The 19,671-nt window shown below is 37.8% G+C and overlaps 1 protein-coding gene across 2 annotated transcripts in view; it reads right to left on the bottom strand.

Annotated features, from left to right (window-relative positions):
- Rab3c (RAB3C, member RAS oncogene family) overlaps positions 1–1,460 on the bottom strand; it is a 218,076-nt gene extending 216,616 nt beyond the window's left edge. Inside the window, exon 1 of one of the 2 annotated variants that reach the window (XM_034523406.1) lies at positions 1,162–1,460. In XM_034523406.1, the coding sequence (XP_034379297.1) occupies positions 1,162–1,179 (18 nt within the window). In that variant the 5' untranslated portion in view covers positions 1,180–1,460. Of the gene's footprint in view, positions 1–357; positions 572–1,161 lie in introns of those variants that run through there. The other variant, XM_034523405.1, reaches the window with a different exon arrangement.
- Positions 1,461–19,671: the final 18,211 nt, after the last annotated feature.

Genomic DNA, 19,671 nt, shown 5'->3' with positions numbered 1-19,671 from the left:
CCTTCATTTATTTTTTTTAGACGACTTTGGGGGATGCTGGCACTGACTTTTCTTTCTTAGTGTCTTTAACCAAGCTGAATTCGCTCTACCCAGTCCCGATGGAGAACTCTCAGTAAATTCATGTGACTGAAAATTCTCCAGTTCACACCGCTATCACTAATCCAGAAGCCAAGACCATCAAAGCCAACAAGAGATGGGCTGTCCTCACTTTGTTTGCTCGGGTTTTCATTTTCCACACTCAGCCTCCTTAGGGAGCACGGAAAGAAAAATGAGCAATCCTATCTTTCATCAAGTCCCCTGAGCGACTGGAGAAACCCTCTCAGTTTCTCCGAGACCATTCTTTCTTTGTAGACCCACCTGCATGGGCGCCTCGTGTCTCATTGTAGGCAAATGTCCTTTCTCTCTGGCTAGGACAGCGCTGGTCCGGGAGCCTGGTCAAGCGTGCACAGCCTGCGCGCTCACCGCAACACTCCGCACGCGTGGGGGCTCTGTAGCCCGATCCAACATCAGCACCGGAGCTGTCCGCTCCTGACTCCGCACAAGCGTTCTGGCCATGCACCCCGTGAGCTTCTGGGAGTTGTAGTCTAATCTTAAGAGGCAAATGCTCATATGGGAAAATTGTGAACTACAACTCCCAGAGACCCAGCAGGTTTCCCTGGGGCTAGCCCCTCCAGCTGCACTGGGCGGTGGAAACCTCCCTTCTTTCCAGTTACTCGGTTGTTAATCGTTTTCAGCTTGCCATTTCCTCAAAGCGCACTATGAAAAATAACACCAGTTCAACCCCAACAAGGACTTTCTTTTCACAGGATCGCTTTTGTAAGCCAAGACTGTATCTCTCTGGCTAGAAAATACAGCACTTTGTTCTAATTTCCAATGCAAACGGGCTTTACCTTACCTCTATCCTGAACCCCGGAAAGTTTATGCGTACCCAGAGTGGAGTAGTCGTACAGTCTTATTCAACAATCACGCGGGAAAACGGCGATGGATGGCACACTCATAAGAAAAGCGGTTTATCCTCAAGGCTGAATTGAGAAGATCGGCACGCAAGCAAGCGCGATCACACACACACACACACACACACACACACACACACACACACACACACACACACACAAAAGCCAGATTTCTGGCTGTGCCTGCCAGACACTCTTTTCTGTTTACCTTTCCATAGAGCTCCATTGTAGCCAGAGGTTCCGTTAGCCTCAAAGTAAGTCTCCCCACTACAAAGGAGGTGAAGGTCTTATGCAGGCGGCAGAGCACAATGGAAAGGCTTAGAGGAGCAGTTTGTGGAGAGCAAATGAGGAATGGAAGGAACAGCGGGTTTAGATGGGAGACTTTCTTTCCGCGTGAAATCCAGAAGTCTTCTAGTGACCGCTGTAAAGAAAGGGCTGTGAGACTCCTAGGAAGTGCCAGGGGCACCCGCACCAGGCAGCCCCTCCCTTATCCCTCCCAGCACACACACCACCTGAGGGCTGCAGAGCTGATAGGGCACTGGGTTATTTACCCAAAGCAAGTCACACAAAATGAACACATTCATCACCAGAGCCCAGGAGCACCTTCACCGAATGAGATGGGAGACCTCGATTGAGTTAGCCTGTCCTTTCTTAAACAAGCAGTTCTTCCTTTATATCGCACTCTCCTCCTGAAGCAGTTCATAGCATGATCTTCAAGTCTCTGAACTGGACATTTTATGCTCTTTTGTCAACTTCTAATGTATGACAGGACTTGTGTCGTCTGTCACTGAGACAAGTCTTCTCCCCTTCAGAATACAAGTTCATCATCTATCTGTGAACCCCATTTTTCCATGATGTCAGATTTATGACACGAAGAGGCAGAGCAAAAGATGAAACCATCATGATATTCACATACAGTCATGCAAAGATTAGAGTCAGTTTTAAACGTCATCTCCTTAGACAGATCAGCAGAAAGGACATTATGGAACTTAAATGTGCTGGAAACATCTCTTGGGAGTAAAAATTATTCTTCATATTCGCAGGCCCCATCCCATGCCAGATATTCTACCGGCAAAAGATCTGGGAATCTACATTTCCAACATCTATCCCAGCAGTTTTTATGTAAGTAATTCCTTTGCTGTAACTCAAAAAAACCACTGGTTTTAAATGATTTATACAAAATACTTTTTCCAAAGATACAAACCTCAGAATTTCCCTCTAAACTCTGCATATGCAACAGTGATGCAGTGTATATCTGCATATATATCTATATATCTATATATCATCTATCTATCTATCGACCGATCGATCGATCGATCTATCGATATATAGATATCAATAGTAACACACACATTGGCTACTATCTTTTCTATTTCACATCAGCGCTGTTTTTAAATCTCTCTGTTAAAAGGAGCCCAAAGCTAAGCTAATAGTAACGGTGCTATTGGCTGTATAAGAAATCACATTTTATTAACACCACTTTCATGACATCCCGGTTAAGACTCACTGAGGCTTGGAAGACGGATCAAGAAACTTCTTTAGGACTCACTACCTCCCTGGAGTTTGATTCGAATCTACAGTCCAATGCCATACCTGAGCGTCTAAACTCAAACATGATTGGGACCATATATAACGGAGCGGGAGATTTTTCTGCCTGGGTGCTATTACCTCTGCCTGACTAGGCCATAGTGAGCTAGCTTTGATTCCAACCTATGACGCATCCACACAACAAAATGCTATTGATTCTCTCATGCTTCCTTTAGAAGAAGTTAAATATCCCCATGGCACTATAGATTTGTTCAAAATTAAAAGGAAAATTATTTTAACTCATTCCTTCTCATGAAGTTTTCAACATTATACATAATCGATATAAGATGCCCTTCAAGTAAATATAAAAACAATGTTGATTTCTTTCCACAACATAGATACTATTTACAACTGCTACCCTTTTAAGAATGCCAATGCTTTAGTAGCATTGTGGTAAGCACTTTGTCTATATTATTCCATTTAATTGTCAATAAGTTTGAAAGGACATTACAATCTCATTTTACAGTCAAGAGAAGATATGGATTTTGTTTAAAGACACTGACTAGAATGATTTGGTCCAGGGTTTAAATCTCAGTTTTATCTGATTCTATACCCAGATCTCAACCATAGTTTTTTTTCAGAAGAGTTAATATTTTAAAATACAACATTTCACAATCTCTTAGAAATTTTGCCGGGCTTTGGTCTTGTTTGGCTGGGATCAAGGATGAGATTATAACACTGTTATGAAATTGTATGGTTACTTAAAGCTTTAAAAATATTCTATATTTTATATAACTTTTTATGATTTATTTATGTTTATTTTACATACATTGATGTTCTGCCTGATTGCATGTCTGTATGTAGGTGTCAGATGCTCTGGAACTGAAATTACAGACAGCTGTGAACTGCTATATGGTAACTGAACCCAGGTCCTTTGGAAGCTCAGTCAGTGTGCTCTTAGCCACTGAGCCATCTTTCCAGTCCCTACTTAGAACTTTTAATGTATAGATTTTTTTTCAATTTGAAAATGTTGTAATCTGGTTAATTTTGATAGTCAACGTGATTGGGTTTGTCCAGGAAGGGTGTTTCCAAACAGGTTTGACCAAAGAGGATGACCCATTCTGAAAGGGAAAGGTACCACCCATGGGTTGAAGTCATGGACTAAAAACTAGGTAGAAAAGGAGAAATACAGTTAGTCCTGCCTCTCCTCTCTCCCTTCCTGATCTCTGCCATCCCTTACCCACCATAACAGATTTCTTCCCTCTTTCTGAGAGCCCCAATAAGCCTTCCTCTCTCAAGTTGCTTTTCTCAAATATTTGGCCACAGTGCAAAAGGAAGCAACTATCAATCAATCCTTTCTGTCAAATGTCAACACATTTGATCTTCTGGAAATATTTTATGGAACTTTGTATCAAATGCAGATCATTGGCTAAACATCCAGTAGTAACTATATTTCCAGCTCATAGAAAACAGTGAACAAAACATTATAAGAAAATCAAAGGAGTACTAAAAACTAATGCCCACTCTTCACACCAAGTACTTCCTCAGTAGCAGGGTTTAGATCACCATCATCAAAGGAGCATTGTGTGGCCCACATCCCTATTAGTTCCTAAGATACCTCCACCAGAGATTTATTATTATCTTTAAAAACCATTGCTCTCATAATCTTGTAAAACCCTTATAGGTGTTGAGAAGTTTTATTATTAAGAACTGACTTAACTGTGTAAACTTCAGATGCTAACCTTTGCAGCAGACTTTGATCTGATGTCAGATAGGCAACTCGATAATCAGTCTCTGAGGGGAAAGCAGCCCTAGGAAGAATATTCCAGAAGACTTGACACAGCATAGGCTTGGTGGAGGAAGAAGGAATGGCATGCTGCTGGCTGCCATCCAGAATATGTGTGACAGGCAGCCTGCATGCCTCCAGGAGGATGAGAGCCTATGGTTGTCTATTTATATTCTAAGCCAAGCTTATCACTCAGAATCAAGTCCAGGTAAAAATAAAATATGATTCCTGATAGATATAACTGTTCTGAAATTCCATCGAATTAACAAAAACAGAATAGTACACTAGGAAGAATGTAGTAGATTAGATAACCCAACCCTTTAATCCATAAAGGTAAGGAATTAGATTCCTAAAATCTACAATGACCATTAATGATGATCAATGGTCATCTGATTTCATGAGGTACATTAGGAGAGATGTACTGTTCTGCAACTGTACTGTGATTTGTGAATATACTTACCTTTTATGTCTGTCAGCAATGTTCATTCAAACACATTAGGCTTACCAGTCATGGCTTAACGTGTAGAATCAGGGACAGAGAGATGGCTCAGTGGTTAAACATTGGCTATTCTTCCAAAGAAGTCAAGTTACAATTCTAAGTATTCATTTGTGACTCACAACCACTTGTAATCCCAGTGCCAGGAGATTCAATACCCTCTTTTGGCCTCCACAGACACCAGGCACATAAGTGTTACACAGACACACACTCACATACATGAAGTAAACTAACTAAATAGGTTAAAGACAACAGTCAAAACCATTTTTTCATTCCCACAAAGGAAGCTCAGTACCTAAGCAAGCAAGAGATAGCTACCAGAGGCATCAGCTTCAAAGGTAACAGCAGTACCTGCTGAGCTGCCTGACACTCAGCTTATTAATAACTGTCTTACAGGAGTGTATAAAGCAGAACTCAGTTGAGGGAATACTGTGAAGTAAATTTAGCAGGTCATCCAATTGCCAGACCAGAAGGAAAGACATAGGAGAACTTCAAAGGTGTCCCATGATTGGTTCCTCTTTCTAGCTTTGAAAATAAAGCCCAAAGGTGAATTATGCCTCATCCAATATCACACTAATTAATAATCTAGTCAAGGTTAGCATACAACTCATGGGATGTCAAGTCTATGTTCAATTTAATAATATACAACATCACTGTCTTGTGGTTAACATGTGTTTGCTTTCTCACAACTTGACCACACTTTCACTTTAAAATTATGCAATACTACTCACTGGATAAAACCTCAAAACCATGTTTAAAGGAATATAGCTCTTCTTTGCTGGCTGAAAAACAAGAATTGCTAAAGTATAATACTTTTTCCTTCCAGTAAGGGCTGGAGACATTTTTAATTTTATTAAGAGTTTGCACATCAATTCAGCTACAGAACACAAATTTACACTTTGAGTTACACTTAACCTAGCTGCCCACATATTAAGATTGTCATAATGTCCACTGTTTTGGCAAGAATGAACTCTTCTTCACTTCTGGATTTCATAAGAACCTATAAATTGGCAAGGTAGAAAATGGTGGATCCTGGGTACTCTCTATATGCTTGGCAGTTCCTGATTGGGTGTGTTCCATCCATCTAGCCACAGGTAGCTCCACTCCTTCTATGCTAAGCTAAGTCACAAAGATCCGGAGCCAACTTTGGAATAGAAATGTTTAGTCTGTGCTATCTTAAGTCTTGAAGTCTTGGACTTTTGAACACTGTTGAAATAATTAAATGTATTACATCTTTGAGTATTGCATAGAGTAATATAGCGTTGTGTGTTACAATTTGAACAGAAAGCTTTTGTGAGGCAAGGGACTGTTGTGAATTGGATATGAAATATCTCCCAAAGGAATGAATGTGTTGAAAGTTCATTCCAGCTGGTGGTGCTATTGAGAGGCCACAGACTAGAAAAGCACCAGCCTTATCAATGTGTCCTTAAGAGGAAGAGGAAGTGGGTTACTGAGAACATTGTCTTCGAAGGAAACGACTTGACTTGGCCCTGCCCTTTTCTGTTCCTCTTTTTTTCTTGACTACCTTGGTAATTAGCTCTCCACCACATCCTTCTAGAATGTTCCTGCCCTAACATGGACTTAATACCAGTAGAAATAGCTGGCCACAAGCTGAAATACATCTCTCCTCTAGTAACTTGTATCCTGTAGTAACTAGTAATTTTATGACAGTGAAGAAAAGCTAACAGGCTTCCCTCTGACAAGATTTATGAGGAGCTTGACCTTAAAATATTGTCATTTCTGAAATAAATTGCTGAAATCAGCCTTTAGTCCTCACACATGTTAACTAAATAGATCTGCTCTTTCACAACTTATTTTTCTTCTATCTTTACATCTTGTTTTCCTGCCCAAGTCTAAGTGTGTTCCTGAGAGGGAAGAGGAGATCACTACAGTGAACATATTCAGTTCTAGTTGCAACTTTAATTACAGTTGAAGTACCCTTCATTTTATTCTGCTGTGACTTTTAGAAGATACAAGTTCTTGATTTTCTTTAAAAATGACTTTTTATATAAACAAAATGGTCCCTTATAGTTATAAAGCATCATAGAAGGATACATTTATCAAACTATTAAAATTACATACTACACATTTTGTTATTATTGCTTAGCACTATGTCTTAAGGAAACCCTGATGGAGTATTGGAAGGCTGTATTTAAACTTATCTAGTACTTATTTCACAGTAGGAATGGTGGTAAATCATTAACATTCTTTAATTTTATGTTAACTATATTAAAGATAAATATGACTGTTTTGGGGTTGATTGTAAGAAAAATGGCATAGTCAAACTGAATAATTTTATACAGAGTTTTAAATAGGGCTATTACTGAACCATGGGAAGTGCTCCTGGGAGGTAGCAGGAGAAAGCTGTGCCCTGGTTCTAGACACAGAAAGGGGTCACTGGCAAGTTTAACCCAGAAGGCTATCATCCTGATCTGATAATAAATTATCAGAAGAGAGTTTATTGGAGGCAGAGAACACTTTGTTGAAGATAGAGTCGTTAGGGAAAGAAAGTCACCAATTCTCCTAGCATCTTCTTTCTCTAGCTCCCCATTGGTAGAACTCCTTTTGAATCCAGAGTCTCAGGACCTGTTTGTTGATAGAATCCAAGGTTTCATCATCCTATGACTCAGGAACATAGGGAAGGACAGGAAAAAAGACAAACAGGGGATACCAGCATATTTCCCTGTTTTAAACATGATCACAGTGATAGTCAAATAAAACATTTGGAAAACAAAAGTCATAAGCCAGTATGAGTTTAGATCTTCTTCATGCTAATGACTCTACTAAGTTAATCTGAAAACAAAATGAATATGGTTATCATAAGAAGTATTTCCAAATTTCAACTCTGTTTCTCCCACTTAGCTTTGACACCCATATCACATCCAGAACTGCAGTGAGGAATCCTTACTTATAACATCACAGTTTAACTATAGAGTAACTCTGCAACATCTCTCCTTTGTCTGCCTTAATATTGCTTTCCAAGGAGAATAAATGTACTGTCAAGTCTTTCATTTAATCAGGTTAAATAATTATAAGCAGGCTAGTTGTGCTATGATTGCTTTTGACATTTAGAGAATACAAACTCAACTGTGTTAACAGCTTCATACCTTTAGATGTTTGTAATCTTTTTAAAGGCTCTGTGTGCTTCAGAAGAACCAAGATTGCTGTCTGACTTGCTCATGACATTTTTTTTTATTACAAAGCTGATTTTATTTATTTGTTTTTATTGGATATTTTAAATTTACATTTCAAATGTTATCCCCTTTCCTGCCCCCCCCCCAGAAACTCCCTATCCCATTCCCCCTCCCCTTGTTTCTACGAGGGTGTTCCCCAACCCACACACCCACCCACCCAGAACTCATAATGGTGCTTTACATATAGTAGATGTTCAACAAGTGTTTATGAGTTTATGAATAAATGTAAGGGCACAAAAACTAGATATCACTTGTAAACAGGTAGCATACATATGAAAGGGTTGAAAGATGGGAAGAACGGAGATTAGGCCTGGCCACCAGAGACTGAGGAAACCTCATCAGAAAGGAAGATGACTTTGAAAGATGAAGAAGGTTTCACTTATAAATACAAAGGGTTTTATTTTAAGTACTTGAGATTTGAAGGGAAATGGCTCAGGTTGCTGGTTTTTTTATTATTTGTTTGTTGGTTTGTTTGTTTTTTCCAGCAGGAAATCAGGACAAACATGAAATAAAGGGAGAATTTGTTCTGAAAGAAATGGACTAAGTCCCTCTAGCATCTGTGCCTCCCTGTCAATCAGTTTCCAGAGTGCTCCCTGTCCTGGGCTCCATCTACTTTCCAGAGTTATGTCTAGTTTGTGTTAAGTATTTGTCTCATAATGGTCAGGTAAAACCATCTACTTGGCCTCTTTTATATCATGATGCTTCATTGGTTGACTTATGACTCTACCTAAAAAAAAAAAAAATCTATGTAAGATCACAATTTAGTCAACATACCTTTGGAGTATTTTTATCTTCTCCTGGTCTCTGGATGCATTCCTCTTGGTGCCCCTATAATCCTGAACTTCAGTCATGACAACACATATTGAAATATATTAAAGTGACTTGAATTGTAACCTCTCTTCCAGCGGTAGTCGGCAAGAAGGCTGAGAAAGCCTTGCTGTTGTCATTTGAGGTTAAAACAAAAATCATATGTTATCAATAGCACTCAGAGTTCTAGGCTGCTTTTTAAATACAATATCCCTCCCCTCCCACTGCACTTTAAACTGAAGAAGATGCCTTTTCTGGTTAAGTAGCTTTAGGAAATCTAAAAATTACATTGTGTTTATACAGCCACAGACAGGACTGGCTTGATTTTGAAAATAAAATAATCAGCTATACTTGAGTCTTTGAACTTGAGAGTGCCAAATGCACAAAAGTCCCTAGAAAACCTGGCTGAGTTGTTTGCACCTAGTGGGAAATAAAAACCATAAGCTTTTCCTGCAGACTGCTCTATGCCTGAGAGTGAAGCTGGTATTATACAAGTGTTGTACAGAGAAACTTCTTATCGTGTGTGTGTGTGTGTGTGTGTGTGTGTGTGTGTGTGTGTGTGTATCTCTTGGCTAATGGAACATTACGTGTTAGTAGGAAAACACTCATCCTGTGAATAGCAGCCAGCTGAGGTTGTGAGATCCGAGAATGTCGATTTATGTTGCTTTTAGCATACTGCAATAATTGGTTCTCTCTGAGTCAGACTTCATGACTTGCCATTTAACAGACTATGAGAATTTTCAAATAAGAACGTTTCCCCTTTAGATGTTTCTTTACAGATGGATTTTTGTAGAGTGTTTTGCGGTTGTTGGTTTGTTGCTTTTAACTCTCAGAAGCTACTTCATGAAGAATTACCCATCAAGAGGATATACTGGGTTGGAACACATCATTCAGATCCAAGGACTTGAGTGTTATTTGAATTGAACCAAAGTGAATTGAATTTCAGTTCAACACATTCCATTATTTTCTTATTGAATTCTTCATTTCTGTCTGCAGTAAAAGTGGGTGGTGGAGATAGTGGAAAGATGAAAGATATATGAAATTTCAAGGAATTGATTTTCTTATTCCAACTACGAGGTCGGTGGAATCTCTGCAATGCTGGAAGGCATTGCTAGAATAGACATTACTTGTAATAGCTAGAAATCTACAAAATATTTATAAATTTAATTTAGGCTTCTCAAATGATTTTCTAGAACATCAGGAATAAGGATACACAAGGAAACATCTTGCTCCCTGTTGACTTTATAGTCCATGTATTTGTGGATAACTGAAGCACTGATTGTTAGTTTAGGAGTTGACTCAATCCTGTGATTACATTCACATATCAGCGAAAGGTATGTTACCATTTTAAGCAATGATTTAGCAATGAGTCAAACAATTGACCTTCCAAAAGGATTTGTTAAGGTTTTTAATATATGCTATTTTAATAATTTGCTCCTCACATGAATTCCACAATAATATGATAATATTTAGTTAAGAGTTGTTTTCTAGTTAGGTAGTGTTTTTGTTTATCTTATGTCAACTTGAATTATTTGGTTAAAAAAAAAAAAAAACCTCAACTGAGAAAATGCCTTAACCAGATTGGCGTGTTGGTAAGTGTGTGGGTTGATGATTACCATGGAAGGATTCAGACCTTTGTGGGTGGTGTGACCTCTGGGCATCTTGTCTTAAATGCTGTAAGAAAACAGGCTGGGTAAGCCATGGGAGCAAGCCAGTAAACAGTGTTCCTCTGGTGCAGGTTTGTCCTCCAGGTTCCTGCTTTGAGTTCCTGCCCTAATTTCCCTTCATGACGGACTACATTCATTTGTAAGCAGAAATCAACTTTTCCCTCTTCAAGTTACTTTTGGTCATGATGTTTTATCAAAGTGATAGAAACATAAATAAGACAAGGTAATTAAATCAGTTATTGCATATAACTTTTTAAAATGTGTGTGTGTGTGTGTGTGTGTGTGTGTGTGTGATTTTTTTTTTTTGAGGACTAGGCACATGTTCCATTTCGTTGGGTAAGCACTTGCTATTCTGTAGAGGACCCAATTTCAGATCCCAGACAAGGCAGGTAGGTGGCTCACAACTCCAGCTCTAGCAGATCTCTTCTTGCTTCTGTGGACGCTAACTCATGAGCTGGATGCACACACACTCATAGTTAAAATAAAATAGAATAAAAAAATTTGTGTTTGTAAACAAACATAGGGGTTCAAATTCAGTGCTGTAATATAGAAGTGTATTTTATTTCCTATGCCTCAGGCCACAGATGTGAGTAAATGTCCTTGTCTTTTTACTAAAAGAAATGGTTGCGAAGTGGCTTTTGAATTTCTTGATTTATTCTCTGTAACATCAGTGAGGTAGGTGTGACATTTTGCTCTCCAACTTCATAATTTCCAAGACCCTGAATTAAAAAAACAAAACATTACATGCCTGTGCAAATTGCCAAATGTCCTAATTAAGTGTATATCCATAAATCAAATCTGGTAGCTTTCTTGTTCAAGAATCTAAATTCTAATTCTTTTTTTTTCTAAATTCTAATTCTTATAACGATGTTTTGCAAAATAGGAACAGTAAATGAGATAAAAATTTTAAAGGAAGAGATAAGCTTGTAATTGTTGTAAGGAGCTGATAAATAAAAACATTGCAGAGCTAAATTAAGATATCTATTCATACAAACACCTGGGTCCAAACTATACATTTCAATGGACTTCTGTACAGTTAGAATGCCCATCATGGGGTTTGCTTGGGATTTTACACTTTCACTATTTCTTACTTTCTATGTATTTATCCACCACAAAAACTAAAAGCATTATAATAGAAATGAAAGCAGAAGAACCAATTAGCTTTATGTCATCTTTCATGAATTATGTGTCCTTTTGTCTACATTCTATCCTTTCTCATCACCTTACAGTCCTTTTCCTTGGTCTCCTTTCTAACTGTTACACTATATCAATACTTATGGATGCTTACATTAGTAAACACACATGTATATGTTACAGGATAGCATCTTCATATGAAGGAACATATGGATTTTTTAGGATGCATTAGATTCATGTTCTTAAAAATGTAACTCACATATTCCTTTTATTACATTCTGGTTTTTTATGCTCAAATGAACCACCGTTCTTTTATGTTTCTATGATATTTCATTCATATCATTCATTTCAAGTGGGGCATATATAATATTAAGAAAAGTAATTACTCAATGCTGGTACTTTTCTAGTGACTACATTTATAAACATTTTCAGTTTTTCTCATTAGATCACTGAGGAGACAAACCAAAGGTAAAGGGTTGCAGAGGCCACACATCAGATGAGTGAAAGATCCAAAGTTGAAACTCAGTTTTATAAAAGAAGCAATAAATTTCACAGAACACAATATCCATCCACAGAAATACAAGGTGACTCACTGGGTCATCTCTTCAGAACTTGTGTTGCTATGGGAACTGAGCAGTTAGAACCTTGAGGTAATAAATGTCTCCACTAAAAGGAGACATTAAACAACAAGCATTCAGTCATTAAACTACAAGCATTCACCAAAACTCCAAAGCTGTCTTCCTGGAGCCCTAAATCTGCATATTATCTTCCTTAGTTCTAGAATTCATAGGACTCACTTAATAAAATATTACCTATCATGAAGGAATTTTTAACATAATTACATATTCTGGTAAGGTGATCTTGGCAAGCTAATGTAGAATTCTGATTGTTCTCATCAATAAAACGATAATGATGCTCCCTTATGGGATTATTTGCTATTTTCAAATTACTTTTTATGTTGATTAAGACTTATGAGTGATTCTCAAACGGTGTTTTAGGTGGAAGATCTGCTGTTGTTAATTCCATCTTGTCTTTCTTTGTTGAAGAGAGGACCCACAGGACACTTATAAGTGCATCCTTCCTAGAATAAGTTTATACGTAAAATTCTCAAGGGTTTCTTGACACTCGTTATTGCATTAACTTCTGATTTATATTGCTATTTCTCATTAATTCCTTGCCACTAGTGGATAGAAACTTCTTGATGAAAGTTAGTAACTTGAAAATTCTAAAATAGTACACCCACATTGTAACTCAGTGGCATCAGAAAATCTGGAACTGAGACAGAAGAATAATCATGCGGGCTAATGTTTATATAGCACCTTATATTTAGAAGGAACTTACACCTTCTAGCAAAATGTCTGTTCTTAGAAAAATCATGATGCTTGGTGGGGAAGATCAAGAGCATATTTTATGCTTAGACAAACTAACATAACAAAAGCAAAGCATCATTAAGTTACATATCAGAAAACTTTATTCAGTAAATTGAGTACCCACTTCCTCTGCGTCAGCAAGTATTGAATGTTGGTTGTGCTGTATTAATAGATTGGAATGAAAGTTCAGTCTATCTATTCATAGAGTAAGAAACATTAATTACCTCTCAGGCCCTGATTTCCCTTTTCTATCTGTAATTCAGGGTCAATGTACCTTTAGGACTGTTCGTGACTGCAACTCACTATAAAGAACAAGAAATAGCACTGTGTTTGGTGATCAGAGACGATGAATCAGAGCTGAGTGAGCTTGAGCTAATTATTAACTTCTCTACATCTGTGTCCTCATCTGAATTATGATAAATGCCTTGATGCAGCCTTTTTCCTGAGATTTAATGAAAAGATGTATGTATGTGAAAATGCTTTCAACAGTTAAACTGCATGCTACCCAGAGCATAGCATTCTAGAAAAGGAGGATAATATATATGAAGATGCCTATGCCTATGCCTATGCCTATGCCTATGCCTATGCCTATGCCTATGCCTATGCCTATGCCTATGCCTATGTCTGTCTATGCCTATGCCTATGCCTATGCCTATGCCTATGTCTATGTCTATGTCTGTCTATGTCTATGTATGTCTATGTCTATGTCTATATTACACATACACACACACATATCATTTTGGTGTCTGTGTTCTCACTTGACTTCCTATTCACATGAAGTATGATGAAAAGCTTCAGGAAGGTCTTAATTTAAATTAATTTTAATCTTGACTCTTAAGACTAGTGTCTGTTGCATGGAGGGCTTTCACTCTTTCCCACAATGAGTATATTAGGGTTATTCTGATTAAAGTATTCTCCTTCCTGCCATTTCTATACATACTCCATATCTAATCTCACCTAGACTCATAGCTTCAATTTCCTTTGGTGTAATGATGCCTCTGTAATCCATTATTTTGAGCCTACGCCTTCTGTCTGTAGGCTGGTGCAGTCAATAGCTTACTGGCTAGCTCCGTCTGTGTGCTCATAAGTAATACGGCAGATCACACACAGTCCTCCCTCACTCCACGTGTGCTCCTTTTCTGTCCCTCTTCTATCGGAATGATCCTATCCTTCACAAATGTCTTTGCAAAACAGACTATGGTTTGATGACTTTCAGTCGCTATCATTCCTCAAATTCACTTAGACAAGTGTGGCATCCTCACCATCTTGCACTGCTTCCAACCACACTAACTCAACACTGTCAGTCCCTAGTACTATGGACTTTCCCTCATCTTCATGTTATCCCCATTGCATGCTGAATGATCTTTCTAAAAACACAAGTTTTTCATTTTCATTCTTTAAATTTTTAAATGACTTTCACCATGCTAAGCAAGAAAATTCAAGTCACAAGGCCTTCACGATCTAACCCCTTCTTACTTCCATGTTCTCCGTTCTGCAATACCCAGGTTCAGGATGCATCAGATTTCGGATTCTCCTCTAACTGCCTCCCTTTGTTCCATGCTTCTCTTTATCTTTTGACATTAGCACAAGAGGGTTTTCTGCTTGGACCATTCTGCTGCTGTCTTACAACAATTTACATATATATTTTACTTTCTTGCTTTATGCTTTTTAGATCTCAAATTAAACTTTGTATCCTCCAGGGATCTTTGTTAAATATACCACTCTGAAGCTAAATGTCCATCCCCACCACAATCTCGTGTATCTTCTCATTACATAATTAAAGTGTAATCATTCAGAAATCTCTACACAGTTCCAGTAAACCATTCAGTTAGTACAGACAAGTTCTCACTCTCTCTGTCCTTTTGTGTACATATCAAAGTTGAACCAGAGCATCTGAGATGAGAATCTGCAAGTGACACACAATGTAATTAGACATGCACAGTAAATGACTGATCTAATTGATTAAAGAGAGTATCCAAAAGCACAAGACGTCTATAAGGCTAGACATCAAGAAAGACAGTTGAAAGCTTTGGGTGCAAGGTGAACTAGAATGTTCAGGCAAAATTTCTTCTTCAAGGAAGCCTCAGCCTTGATGTTCAGGAATTTTACCTGGTTGAATCAGACTCAATGCAATTATTTAGGACAAACTCTCATACATGAAGCCAACTGATAATGCACTCTAAGCACACCAGTCATATCACAATTATGATTGATGTGTGTCAGAAAAACTAGGGAATGTAGGTGAGTAAAGATGACAAAACTGACAAGACCCGTTGGTACCCACTGCAGGGTAGGCACTCAGTGTTTGTGAAGTGAAGGGATGTTCTTCTTCAGTTAAGGACACCCTTGGGACACTTTTATGTGATGTTTTTTACTTTATGCTGTTATAAAGCTAGCATTATCATATTGTTCGTGTCATATTGATAGAATTGGGTTAGTAGATTTGAAAGTTAAAAAATTTAATGCTCTGAGTTACTTTTCAACTCCCAGATTTCTTCAAAGAAAACAAATGGACATTATTTGTGTACTGCACTTTCTGGAGAGTCTGGTCTGTCTTATTTGTGATACTTCAGTAGTCCCACCACAGTCTACATTCACAAGACATGTTCAGTACACAGCTCTTGAAAGAAATAAAATTAATATATTAGGACTGCATTAAATGATAGATGTATATCATTTTCTATTATATTTATAATTATTTCCAATTTATTTAGCCTTCTATTGAATGAATTTTTAAAAGTGGGGAAAAACTACACTCAATTGGCAGTAAATTAAACATTTTTCTAAGCTTGACATGGTGGTGCATATATGCAATCCCAGTACTTGAGAGATGAACCTGGGAAGATTATGGGTTTGAGGCCATCATGAGCTACATATCAAGACATTGTCTTAAAATTTTGGTGAGTCATTACAGTAGAATATGTTACAACTTAATTAATAATTGTGAAATCACACTTTATATTGCCATATTCTTCCATACTACAATATCAAAAATCAGTAACTCCCAGAACATATATCATTATTATTCATAAGAAAACAAATGGCTATCAAAATCAGCAGGAATAAAATTATTTTTTTTATTGTGATCAAGAGAAATAAGAAGAAATACAGTACATTGAACCAGATACAATCACTTTTTAAAAACACCATTCATTTGTTTACTATTAGGAAGGACGGGATTTATTTTTTTGCCAGTCAAATCATTACTTGCTATCAACTTCAAGTTGTGTTCCATTTTGGATGAATTAAAATGTACATCTCAGACTTGATAGAATTTGATGGGTGAGCCTGGTGACCATGCATGAGGCCCTATTATGGTGATGGTTAGCTACCTTTTCCACTTTTTCCTAAGCTGATCAAGAAAATAAAACAGAGTTTTGAATGCATCATGCTCATCGCCCAGTCATTATGTTTTTCTGTGTCAGTGGTAAAGAAGGTGTCCTGTTTAATTGATTTCCAATGATTCTGTAATACCTCCTTCCCCTCTCCTCCATCTTCCTTCTTCTCCTTCTCCTTCTCCTCTTCTTCCTTCTCTTCCCCTCCTTCTTCTCTTTCTATTCCTCCTTCTTCTGCTCTCTTTCTCTCTCTCATTGAAAATGGATTTTTAATACAAAGTATTCCTATTATAGTTCTCAATTCTCCAGTTCCTCCGACATCCTCCACCCCTCTCCACCCACCGAAATTTACATCTTTTCTTTCTCTCTCTTTATCGATAGAAAAAGGGGCCTATAAAAATGAAAAAATAAGACAAAATGGAAAACAAAAACAAAAATTCCCTAAAAATACAAAATCAGAAGCCATGATATGTAATCACATATACCTTTAAGCTAAGGAAAAAAAAAGCTCAGATGGCATCGAGACAGATAACCTTCAAAAATGCTACTGAGTTTGCTCTGTGTTGCCCATTTACTGCTGGACATGAGGCCTTAAGAGTGATCTAAGCACCCAGTGGGTCTCCATAAACACAAACTAATTTTTTATTTGCAAGTCAGTTTTAGTTGAAGATAGCTTCCGGGTTGGGGATGGGGACTTGTGTCCACTTTCATTCTCAGTGCTGGGACTCTATCAGGTTCAGACCTTTGCAGGCTCTGTGCATGCTACCACAGTCTCTGTGAGCTCTGTATACATTGACCCTGCTGTGGTTAGAGGACCATGTTTCACTGTTGTTCTCCATTAGTCTTTTGCTCTTAGAATCTTTCCACCTCCTCTTCTTCAGTGTTCCCTGGGCAATGAGGGAAGGAAACTGATGGAAGCATCCCATTTAGGACCAAGTGTTCCAAGGTCTCTCACTCTCTGCTTATTGTCCAGCTGTGGATTTCTTTATTTATTCCTATCTACAGCAGAAGGAAGTTTCTCTGATGATGGCTAAGTATAGGAGAAAGTGGTTAGAAGCTGTTTTGTTGCTACGTTCCTTCAACAGAACAGTGGTATTTGGTTTTCCTTTAAGTCCTTGGCCTGTCTAGTCTCAGGCTCTTGGTTACCCAAGCAGTGTTGGGGATGAGCTGCATCAAATGGAGTGGGCCATAACTCAAATCAGATATTGGATGGCTACTCCTACAAGCTTTGTGATACCATTGCACAGTGATGTCTTTCAGACAGGTCATCATATTAGATCACAGGTTTTGTAGCTGGGTTGGTATTTATGTTTCTTCTTTAGTAGTGTTCATTGTACTTTTTAGTACAATGAACACTAGCCTGTAGGGGTAAAGACAGTATGCAAGCACCAGCTCAACTTCTTCATGTTCAATGAGTTGTGTGTGTTGTCTTCATCAATGGGGCCTTCCTGTGAGTTTGTGGAAAGCCACCAATTGTCTTGACAATAGCCTGTGTTGTTTGGAGATTCTCATGGGGCCCCTTTGGATGACAATTAATTATATGAAATTCATTTTCAGAACTAGAGTCTTCTTTGATAATGAAAGATGTCTGAATGGGCTGTTTCCCCTATAATTTGGTGAATCTATTTAGATCTCCTTTATATGTGTATGGAAGAAGCTCTTGCTGTGTTAGGTTTTCTGTCTTAAAGACTAAACTGTGTGAGTAGGTAATTAATGTACTCATGTTATGGGTAATCACTAATGAGTTACTAGTGGTTAGTGATTGAACTCTAGGAGTTTATAAAGAGTAGTGGTTCTATATGCTAGTCAGGTTCCCTTCTAGGGCCTTTGATTCCCTATCTGTGAGATGAGAACAGCAACAACATTCTCTATATAATAATTTAATGAGTGTGTATTGGTAATACATTTTAAAGTATCTGATACAGGTATAGACTTTTAAAATGACAGGCTTTATTTAGTCCTACTGTTGATTCTCCTGGATACTGAAGGGCTTTAAATTTTTCTTTTTCTTTTCTAGTGTTAACACTGTAGCATTCACATACACAGCAAAGGAAAAAAAACTGACTTCCCCAAACTTGAACAAACAGAACTGTCCTATGGAACATCTGGGTGATATTATGCTATTTTGGCCTGCTAGTCACAAAGACATTTGACCAAGCCATTACTATGTATGGCAAGGCCTTACTCTTGGCAAACACTCATCCTTGGCTTTCCTATCTACTATTCTTCTTTGTGCTTACCTTCCATGATTCACTTGTCAGTTCTCAGAACTTCAAACAAGGCCTCATAGCAACCCACCGTAGTTACCCTTCCTCCTGATCTCTAGATTTAGCCAACATCCTGTTAGATAGATGTTTTTAGAACCTCTGGTAACAGAAAGGCTTTGTGAGAATAACTTAGTTTTAGACCCCACAGCTGCAGCCAGCTTCCTCCACCTGCAAAGCCCTCTTTCCTTTCTTACCCCTCCCTATATCCTGTTTTCAGAGTATATAACCTGTGTGAACAATAAAAATTTTGCCAGCTTGATCAGACTTCTTGACTTGCTGTGCCTCCTTATTTTCTTGTGCATCTCAGTCCTCTCCACAGGGTCTAAGGGTCCCACTTGATTGTCCAGCTGGCCTGGACAACTATGATGACAGCAAATGTCATTGTTTCCATAGTGCAGTGTTGGATGAACTGGTTGTATTAGAATGGTTATATGAACTGTCTTTGGTGCTGAGTTTCATTGGGTATATCATCAATTATGAAACTCAGGGCCACAGAGACAGGTTGGTGGACATATGATAAATAGATAGAAAGATAGATAGACAGACAGCAGATAGATAGATAGATAGATAGATAGATAGATAGATAGATAGATAAATAGATAGGCTGGTGTAAACAAGAATGAAATTAATGAATGTTCCCCAGAAAAAGTTATGCAAAACATTGTGTCTTTCTTAGAATTTATTACTTAGATATATGTATAGATCATTAATGAATGTTATTAGTTAGCATTAGACAGAAGATTTGAGAAAATTTATTAAGGAAGAAAAACAGGGAAATTCTAGAAATTTACAAGCTGTAACTAAATCACTAAGTTTATATGTTCAAGTTCAGAAATAAGAAAATAGTATGAATAGGAAGAGATTTTGATCAGACAGTTAATGACAAGCCTTGATTTAGGAATCCTAATGTTCTTCTACCCTTTATAAAATTATAATAAAGATAGGAATCATATTGATACAAGAGTTCATGACAGAGACACAGAGGAAAACATTTGCCTGCCTTTCTAAACAGACTTGTCAGATGATAATTATTCTGATCTTATAGGAAAACAAAGAACAAACTTTTGCTTAAGCAAGGGGCTGTACAGTATTTTAAGAATCAAAGAAAAAAGACTGTGGTTTTATGCTAAATATA

Source organism: Arvicanthis niloticus, chromosome 19, assembly GCF_011762505.2.
Source record: "Arvicanthis niloticus isolate mArvNil1 chromosome 19, mArvNil1.pat.X, whole genome shotgun sequence".
In the NCBI taxonomy this organism is placed as follows: domain Eukaryota; kingdom Metazoa; phylum Chordata; class Mammalia; order Rodentia; family Muridae; genus Arvicanthis; species Arvicanthis niloticus.
Note: the sequence above shows the minus strand (reverse complement) of the source record. Positions and strands in the feature narration are given on the sequence as shown.